This window comes from Pygoscelis adeliae, unplaced genomic scaffold, assembly GCF_000699105.1.
Source record: "Pygoscelis adeliae isolate BGI_AS28 unplaced genomic scaffold, ASM69910v1 Scaffold26, whole genome shotgun sequence".
Lineage (NCBI taxonomy): Eukaryota > Metazoa > Chordata > Aves > Sphenisciformes > Spheniscidae > Pygoscelis > Pygoscelis adeliae.
In genome coordinates, this window is record NW_008825104.1 from 2,217,021 (window position 1) to 2,227,149 (window position 10,129).

At 39.6% G+C, this 10,129-nt stretch overlaps 1 protein-coding gene across 2 annotated transcripts in view; it reads right to left on the bottom strand.

Annotated features, from left to right (window-relative positions):
* Positions 1-2,230: 2,230 nt before the first annotated feature.
* Positions 2,231-10,129, bottom strand: part of ZNF366 (zinc finger protein 366) — a 35,039-nt gene continuing 27,140 nt past the window's right edge. For both annotated transcript variants that reach the window (XM_009327228.1, XM_009327229.1), the window contains 2 exons: positions 6,464-6,638; positions 2,231-3,940 (listed from right to left, as the gene is read on the bottom strand). In XM_009327228.1, the coding sequence (XP_009325503.1) occupies positions 3,408-3,940; positions 6,464-6,638 (708 nt within the window). In that variant the 3' untranslated portion in view covers positions 2,231-3,407. The remainder of the gene's footprint in view (positions 3,941-6,463; positions 6,639-10,129) is intronic.

Here is a 10,129-nt window from a genome sequence, read left to right on the forward strand (position 1 = left end):
TGTTCAAAGCAAAACAAGGAAGCTAATCCCTGGAAAATTAGAAATGGGAAATAACTTAATTATGAGAGCAAATTTCTATAAAGCATTTTGAAACCTATTAAAAAGCAAAGGCTGTTACTGTCTGTTCCCCAAATGGTGCCAACGTAAATAGCGTGAAAATAACTTATGTTTGAAAAGCAAGGTGCTTCACAATGAAGGCTGTTATTTCACTTTTAATTTGTCCCTTGGGGCCTCTTTGTAATAAGTGTCTTAGACCCAGCTGCATTATGTTCTGCAGTAAGGAGGACTATCATCTCCTAATCTCTTTGCTTGGGTCATTTGGCACTGTCTACTTATCTCAGTAATAGTTTTGTTTGCAATTCCTCTTACTGGTGACTTACGGTTTTGGATGAATTCTTTACTATTCTAACACGAATTAGCCTTGGGTGTTTGTGAATTAGCCTAGTATGACTATGCGACTGGGCACAGTCTCAAGGCTTCATTGTAATGGAATATTCTCTGCTTTCTAGGAAAAATGTAATAAAAGGGATTCACATTACAAATTATTCCCAAATAGCATTGCCATTCTGGGGACCTCTACTACTTTCCACCTGGCTGTATGTGGCTGGCAGTTGCTTTTGCTCCAATGAGAAGTGGGATTGTAGAAGTAGATAAATTGGCTGCAGTGACTGTGTGGTTGAAAGTGTTTGGGTTAACCATTCAGACAACCCAGAACTGTTTGCAGTGATTTCCTTTCCTAAGAACACGTCTGGCACTTTCCCTTACAAGGTCTGTAAGGGAACTCTGGAGTGCATTCTTCCAGTAGACCTAATTTTTTTGGTTACGATGTTATCTACTGGGAGCTGAGCTCTCCTGAAAATGTCTCCTTTGCTTCATTTGCCTGGAGTGCTGTTGATACATAATCATTTGTCTCTTTCTTGATAAGGGTTGGCTAGCTGTCCCATAACACTCTCCAATGCATAGACAACAGAGCTTTGCAATGGAAGGGCTGCATGCCTTTCTGCTTTACCCACCAAAGTAGTGAAGGGACTTGCTACGTTCAACTCATCTGCATGATCACCATTCTAGAAATTGCAACCAGGTTCCTGATTCCTTGCTTATTCCTTTTATCATATAACTAATATGGCTGCAAAGGTGGAGTGGACTGCTCTTGAATCATGCACAGCTGGAAACTACACCACCTTGAAAGAGACATTTCTCAGTCAGTGGCTGGATCCCAGCTCTTTGCTATATATGTTCTCAAATCGGAGCTTTTGTCTGGCAGAGACAAGATATTGCCAAGAAGGTAACTGAAGGACTTGTTCCCGTTTCTGAGAGACAATCTCCTAGACCATGCCAAATTTCTACCTGATAGTTTCCCCTCTAGTCTAAGAAAGAACGCAGTTACACACATTACTCTGAAATTTTTCTGATTCTTCTGCTTGACCACAATGTCTTCCTTGAAAGAAAGATGGCTCCTTTTTCAAGAGGAGTTATCTTGCAGTGGAAGCAAGGAAGTTGAATGTATATGATAAAACAGTTCATCACTGAAAAAACATGGCTATGTACCTCTGAAATACACCTCATTTTGAAAGACATTAATTCTAGGCCTACATTCCACTTCAATTTGGTATAGCCTTTTTATTTTAAAAATGTACACCAGCTGTAGAGTTAATTACATTTAGAAGAGTCAACTCTATGTTACAGCTTCTTTATGAACAGCTTTTTCTGCTCTTCATCCAGAATCTTTATTATGCCATGTTTGAGCCCAGAAAAATGAAACCACCTTCTGCAACCTTGGACTACACAAACCCAGTTTTATATGATGAATAAGGGCTGCTGCCCTGTGAATGCTGATTAACTGGTAGGCGTAAGAATCATTAGTTCTGTAAGGTGAGTGGTTTCTTATAATTGCAGAGAGCTGCAGCTACATGACTCTAGCCTTAGCAAGCCATAAGTATATGACTATATTTAATTCTAACTTGCTATATATTGAGCATGATAGCAAGGTATTTCAAATCAAGAACTTGGCAGGTAAGTGAAGAAGGTAGTAATATTTGGAAAAGATGCACCATATATGTGGATTTTAACCTTTTGAGCTGGGATGTCAGAATGACATAGGACTAGTTAAATGACTTATTAAATCTTTATTTCCTTATAAGCAATAGGATGGTGTGGGGCTGTTTGTCGTCTACCTTGAAGATGCAAAAATCAAGGTGCTGGACAAACTATTCATGCAATTAAAGGAATGTGCTTTTAGCATCTTTGTTACAAACATATAATTGTATGGGAATCAGAGGATGAAAAGTTGTGAAAGACTTAGTAAAAACAGCTTGAGTGGAATTCTTCTGAAAGGCCTGGAGCTTACTGGTCAAGCCATGTTGATAAAGGAAAATTCCTGCCTCTGATAAGAGGAAATCCAAAAACAGTTTTCCTCTGTGAGGTACTGCTTGCCCTGTAAGGGCTCTTTTTTTGGCATACTTCTGAAATAAAATCTGATCAGACCTGTGTATTTCAAAATCATCCTTGCTAGCCAAGATAAACTGAAGAGATAAACAGCAAAATTGCATCATTTTCTCAATGAAATTACTCGTATTGTTTTATGTGTAATTACAGCCAGACTTGCAAATGCTACGCATTGCTGCTGCTCATTAGATGTATTAGTCTGAGCAGACAGTAGAACAAAATGTCAACACAGTCCATGCTATTTCACCTGAAGAATTGCTGAATACTCCCATACTGACTGAAACACAGCAAAGCACGGACATCCCTCTGACATGTGCCAGAGGAAAAGCTTCTATGACCGTAATAAATTCCAGTCCTTTCAAAGCCTGACAGAGCTACCCTTCACTATCTCACAAGACATTAGTATTTCTTCTTAATTTGTTTCCCATTTCTCATTGTAAGTGGTTGAACTAACAGTCACTTCAGTAAATGAAAGTATTCGGACTGTGTTAGTTCTGAGAGTGACAGCACTTTCATGCACACCGTGTTTAATAGTACTTTTGTTTATACTGTGAAATACTTAGTATTTTCAGATTTTTTTTGAGACATGGTTAGAAGTATTCATATATATTTAGTCAGGTAATAAATCAAACGCTAAAGTATGTTGCTTTTTGATAACTAGAAAATTGCGTATAAGTCTCTACCACCCCAGGTAAAGGAAAATAAACTTCTGTACCTACCCCATTGTCTGCTTATACATCAAATGGATAAGTATAAAAATGTTATTGTTCAATATCTATTGCATGTCTTGGTGACCTTGGACTGCTTTATTCTTTTAATGTACGTGTTTTACCTTAAATTATTTTTATTAATTTGGCTTGTTTATTTCTAAAGACTACTACAAACTTCCAGGCTTTGCTAAATTACAGTTCATGTTAAGAGCTATCTGGTTCCCATTTTCCAGCTGTTTGAAAATGTCCATTTTAAATGTCTATGAGCATTGTTTGTTTTTCCATTTTTCTTTCCAGCAATTCTTTCAAACTCTTGTTCCTGTGTTTGAAATACAAATAATCAGAGAGAGAGTGGCCAAGTCTGGCCTTTTCAAAGGATCTAAGGCTGAGGTGTTTGTTGTTTGCAAGGTCTCTCTCTCCCTGGCTCTCCTGTTTGTCTGAATTTCCTGCTCTCTTCTCCAGTCCTCCCTCACTTCGCACTTCTTCCTTCTCATTGCAGTAGGACTCTCTGAAGTCCTTCATCATGCACTCAGGCTTGCCAGACAGATCTTGAGCCACGTACAGCTTGTTGTCATCGTGGTGGTATATGTCAGGGCTATACCGTTCTGCCTCGTAGCAGTTATCTTCCTCTTCTTCCTGGCATGAGCTTCCCTTGGCACTCTCGCCATCCGAATGAAATGAGATTCCCTTCCCTTGGCTTTTCTGGGAAAGATCAAAGGGCTCTTCCTGTTCCAAGCTTCTCAAGACATTTGTCTGGGACAGAGCAATTCTTCCTCTTCCAAAACCTTGTAGTGGTTTGAGGGGAGGAGAAAAGAAACAATTTATATATAGGAAATTTTACTATGTGATACATGGTTAAAAAGCAATACATGAGGCAGCCTTCTATTTCATACCTTACCTTTGTCTTCCACCCAGATATCTCCAAGTACTTTACTGCTTACATCTCATGGCATCTCCTTTGAGACGCTGTTAAAAAAAGTACTACTGTATACACTTCACAGCCAGGTCAGGACACACAAAACATTGTGCCGTACCTGCCAGACACTTGATGAGGGAGCTAGGAATAAAAGTGAAGTGGCCTGGCCTCTTGTAAACTATTTTTGCCAGTGAACCTACCCACTTCCTCCTTCCTATTTTTTTTTAAATGAAAACATTGATCTAAAGCATCACAGGCCATAACTGAAGTCCCAGGTTTTGTACTTTTTTTTTTTTTCTCAGAGGAGTGGAAGAGATGCAAAACATGTTAATGTGTTTGTTCTATGACACTCTGGTTCAAAGTTACTACTTCAAAAATGAAAAGACAACCAAGTCTCAGCAGTCTATGACCTCCATGCTCCTTAATTTTTCCTCTTTCGTCCACTGAGAAGCCACTCATGCCACTGAAAAGCTCTATGCACTAGATAGTGCTTCAGCTTGAGGAAATAATTATAAACAAATGATGATTTTGAGCGGTACGGTATAAGTTCGAGTGTAGTCCTGGATCTGGTTTGTCTTAATATTTGTCAGAGTGTCTCCTCTCACGCTGGAAATCCAGGTGTTACCCAGGAGACATCTGTGGACTCAAATACGCTCTGAGCATCAGGATGCACCAAAGAAGATTCAGACACTGCAGGCATAGTCCATCTTAATTAAAAGAATAGTGACAGTACTGCGGTGAGGATTTCACCCAATAGCAAATATCTAATAGCAAACTTGCTTTGTTTTTATTTGGTTTGGTTTGGTTTGGTTTTTTCCCTGCTGAATTGAATCCAGTTTCTGCAGGACCTGTGCAGCCTCACTAGATACAGCTGCTACTTTGCAACAGGTTGTATTTATTAAAATGGTTAATGAGCAGGTGGCAGCCCTTACAAATTGTCTTGTGTCTGATGACCCTCAAGGGCTGCAGAATCTCTGTACACTGAAAAGCTCTTAGGCTGTCCTCAATTACAAGTAATTGTGTAACTAGCATGGTGCTGTAGGAGACTCACAGGAAAAAAAGAGCTATTTATTTCATTACTTGTTAGGATCTTTGTAAATTTTATGCCAAATATCATTAGAGTATGTGTTTTACTTACATATTAGGCTGCCCTAAAGCTTGAATTTGAGGAACACCAAGAAATCTTACCCATGAAAGAATTATTTATCCAGAAAGTCTTAATAAACAAAATCTCTTGAATACTCAAACTCTGAAAACAATCCTAATTCCCCCACTTCTTTAGATAGCATTGGCATGTGTGCACACATGAGGCTGTCTTTAGGAAGTGTATGTAGTAGGTGAGAGATAAGAAATGCTTTGCAGGGTACCCTGGGTAGTCAAAAATCCATATACTTTGAGATGGGGGAGGAGTGTCTCCTGTTCACATGCTTCTTTGTAAACTAGGTCTTGAGCTTATGGCCTTTGCCTAACGTCAGCTATGTCAACATGGTACAGAATAACCAAAGCTTCTGGACTAGAGCCATTCAGGCTTCCATTCCCATTCCAGAGTGGAATCCAAAAGTAGTGAGCAAGACCCATGAAATCTTCTGGATTTTTTGGTTCTGTCAGCTTTGAATGAATTTATGATTTATGATGTACCTCAAACATGACAGAAAAACTATAAACTCCTGACCAGATGTGTCTGGGGAAAAATGTCTGCTTGTCCATGGCTGCTAGGCTGTGGTCTGTCAGCCTCTGGGAATCAAGCCCCTTGAAACAGTAACATTTATTCAAAAATAATGGAACTACACCTTCAGTTAGGAAGATCATGTCATCCGGTCATTCCCCTGGCCAACTACATGTGCCACAGCCTCACTAAGGCTGAGTCTCCACCAGCTCGCTCCCATTTGTGTCTCGGGGTACCCACATGCTGGGAGAAGATCTGCGGTGCTGTGGATATTGCACCTCCTTACAGTGATGGATGGGGATCCCTGGGCTTAAGTACAAGAACACTTGGTATGGCTTGATAAATCCTCTGCTCTCACACTACTGACCATATTCTCCCTAACACCTGACAACAGCAACTTAGTGTGCTAAAATTATTTCCTTTGTGTTCATAAATACTGTCTCATTTTGTCTCCATCTACTCCTCCATCTCAGTCTGTACCTCTGTGTCACCAGATATCTGGTCTGAAAGGTTTCTGAGATAAGGGTCACTACCTTGGGGATCTCTGATCTGTAGCACTGGAGTAATATAGATAGTTAATAACAACCTCCTAGGCTTATGGGATTCAATCTCTTCAATAGCATTGGATCTATGGTACAAGACTGTGGATCTGTGGTACAAAGCCCATTTGGGTTTACTGATACGCATCTTCCAATCTCTCAGAATAACCGTGCTGAAAAATATTACCTTGAGAATGAAATCCTCTTTCCATGACCCCATGTTTGACTTTCATGTGCCTGGTTAGGTTCCCCTTCAAGGTGAATTTACTGGGACAGTAGAGGCACTTGAAAGGCTTACTGTCCGAGTGCAGGTGCATGTGTCCCATTAAATTATGCATTCTGTTAAATTCCTTTCCACACAGCTGTAAAAACAGTAAAAATGAAAATTATTAGTTTGAAGGGGTACTTCCAAGGAGAACATTTTAAAAGGAAATAGGACCTAGTCTTCTTAACTTGAGGCCTGGCAGCTTCTGGCTGCCATTTGTTTTTCAAAGATACCTGCAAAAATCCTACAGACAAGAATATGTGGTTGAGTCTGATCTATCTAGGGCCTTCTGCATTGCTGCCACTTTTTAATTTGGTGACTAGGACACACAGTCAAGGATTCCCCAAAAGCAGGGAATGTTGTTGTAAGGAGGGGAGAGGCTTAAGTGTGTAACCTGGAAGGCTCTTAACCGGAATGAAATTCAAAGTATAACTTTCTGCCCTGGTGAACCATTTCATTTGTAGTTTATAAATCTAGCTTTAATCAAGAACAACGCCAGGCAGAGATGGAGATACAAAATAAAACCAATGAAAGGTTTCTGTGAAACAGTCAAGCAGAATATTACTTCTCCTTAAGTGGAAATTAAATGGCTGTACATTTTGCTTAAAGCTAGAAAAAGCAATTCCTTTTTTTCTTTGTTTCTTGCTCCCCCATTTTTCTCTGATCCTCTTGTCTTCTGTTTACCAACTTCTTTGTTTCAGTGTCTCTGGTGAGTAAGCTGGAATTTAAACAGTCATGGGACTGCAAGAATGACTCAGCTTTCCCTGAAGCACATTCCTGCCAGCTCCAGCTATTGATCGTGCAAGTTTCCCTTTGATGAAACAATAAGGGTGTTTTTTTCATTGTTGTTGTTTATCTAGATGGGTCCTTTTGTAGTCTGGTCCCTTATAAATCAAATGTATTCCCAAGTCATGAGAGTTTGACATCACTATTATGGGCTTCTGGTCTTACTTGTCTTCTGGTCTTTCCTTATCAGGACTTATAATTTTATTCACATTCAAGTGGCTATTTCCATGCTCTGCAAACTTCTGTGTTTGCTTTCTACTTCATCTCCTTTTTTTGGAATGGTTTTAGACAAAGACTTTCACCATCAGATTTTATTTTTTTTATGATCTTTATTACTATATGAGCCAGAATCAGCATTACTGAGTAATTGAAATTTCTATCAAGCGGTGTACTCAACTGGGAGACAATTACTAAAAATCAATTACTGAGATTTCACCAAATTTTTGGTCTAATCTGACTTCTGATTTAATTTATTTTGGTAGTACAGAAGGTCTGCTACAGTACTTTTTGATTCAAATTCACAAAGCCATCACCTGGGATATCTGGATGAAATGTAGATAGTGGAATGATCCTTGGTGAAATAGTACTGTTTCCTTTGTATTTTAAAGCATCTCTTGAGGGAAAATGGAAGCAGTTCATTAATGGGAAAATGGAAGCAGTTCATTAATATAAAAATTTGCAGGGGTATTGTTTTTAAACAAAAACTAGAACTGAGTCAATGCTGCAAAAATGAAGAGTCTAGAAATATTCACTTGCTTTTAAAAAAATATTTGTTTCAGCTGCATAAGTTCTCTTCCGTGATTTGCTCTCTGTGATTTTGCTAAAATGAACATTCTACTGATGATAAATAAATTTATCACCAAAGTGTTCACCAAGATGGGGGGGGGGGGGGGGGAAAAGGCCCAGAAAAGTAAGATATCTGATTCCAAGGGGCATCCATCCACGTAGGAAAGAAGACTGTCTCTTGTTTGCATTCAAAGAAAGATAGTACAGCTAATGAATTATATTCAGGGAAATGAATGCACCAAAAAACCACTCAGAAGGTGCTGGGAGGAAACAAAGAGGAGAAGCACTGATGAGCACAGAAAATTTGCAAGGAAGAACAGCAGCTGATTGTATCTTGACAGCTGCTGGAACGACCTATGACATATCAATATTTCTCTGGCTACAAGAATGCCAATAATAATATGTCTCTAATACCTCTTAGCAGAAGGCTTCTGGTTATTTGCTTGTACTGTGGCTGATCTGTATTCTCACCAGCTTTTGCTTTCTGATAGCTAGGTCTTTACTTCTCTATCTAAACTGGTAATCAGGGAAAATCAGGTTGAACAGGTGAATGGCTAGAGTACTTCATACAAATCTATATTTTTATAAGGTATTGAGTATTAAAATGGGTCTAGTAGAAGCATTTACTTTGTTTCTGTCAAGGCAACATTTATTTCTCTTTCTTCATAATGAAACGACAGGAGACTTCGTAAAGGATAGTCCCTTACAGCATAAAAGTTTTGTGTCGCTGAATAAAGCGGGTAGGTTTTCCATTTCCCAAAGTCACGCACAGTCTTAGGGATGTGCAATGTGTTCTTGTCCTGAAATCTCCTCTGGGGATATTAGGAAATGGTACTAGAGTGGAGAGGTGTGGCAGGAAAATGAAAGAAATGCAGATATGAAAATTGTTTTTCGGAATGATGGCTCTGTGTGGCATGGTCTCTGGGTAACCTATCCTTTTCAAAAGGCACAAGACGACTTTCAGATGAATGTCTGTGATCCAGAGGGTGAAGGAAACAGGTTTTGGGCTCACGTGCTGAAGACAGCAACTCAGAGCTAGCTGGGGTTCACAACTGGTGCTTAAAGAACAGCCTGAGTCTGCAGACCAAACTAGGAAGGTGTACAAGATTTTCGCTCTCTGTACAAAGCAGGGGTGTGAGCACTGATGAACAGAGTGTGAAAGATGACCCTGAGCGAGTTGAATGGGAGGGAGCTCCAGCAGAACTCACCACAGAGCACCTTAGCACCCAGGGAGATGCAAAGCTCATGCAAGAGATCTTGGAACAACATGGTTTACTTGTGGACCTTTTGTTGGTCTGTCTGCTTTAGGCAAAATAAAATTCAAGCCCTGAAGAGAAAGACCTCAGCTGCAAGCGTGCTGAACACACTTTGTTGCACTGGTTGGTGAAATCGACTTCAGTACAGTTTCCTAGAAAAGCTGAATTAGTTCAACACTAGATTTTGTCCTCCTAAGCCACCACATGAGGTATCACCCTTCTAGATTTGTCAGTCTGTTTTGTTTCTTCCCAAAGTACTTATCTCTCACATTTTGGTTTTGACTCCTGATCTAAACCCATGATTTTAGATGGGAAAAAAGTAGAGTTCAAATCATCTGCTGAGAAGTGTATTTGACTGGGCTGGGGAAAACTTCATTGCATTCTTTATTGGAGGTCTGAAACATTGCTGACTTCAGCATTAAAAGCAACTGTAAATTTCATAGACACTTCCTCTACAAATCAGAATTAGCACTATTGCACCAGTTGGTGCAACTCCTTCAGAACTCTTCAGTGTTGTTTTTTTTAAACAGAAACAAGGCAGCACAGGCTCAGGCCTTTAAATGCTACAGAGAAGTTCACTCTTCAGAGAAAAATCAAACACAGATCCCGGCTGCAGCTGGATGAGGAAACAGAAGGGACAACTATTTGCTACTCCCTCTCTTCAGATAGTCTGTGCTTAGCTGTGATTAGACACATAGGAAAGCCTCATGTTTTCTTTTGCTGTGAGAAAAAGGTAAAGAAAATCATTGCATGTGGTGAA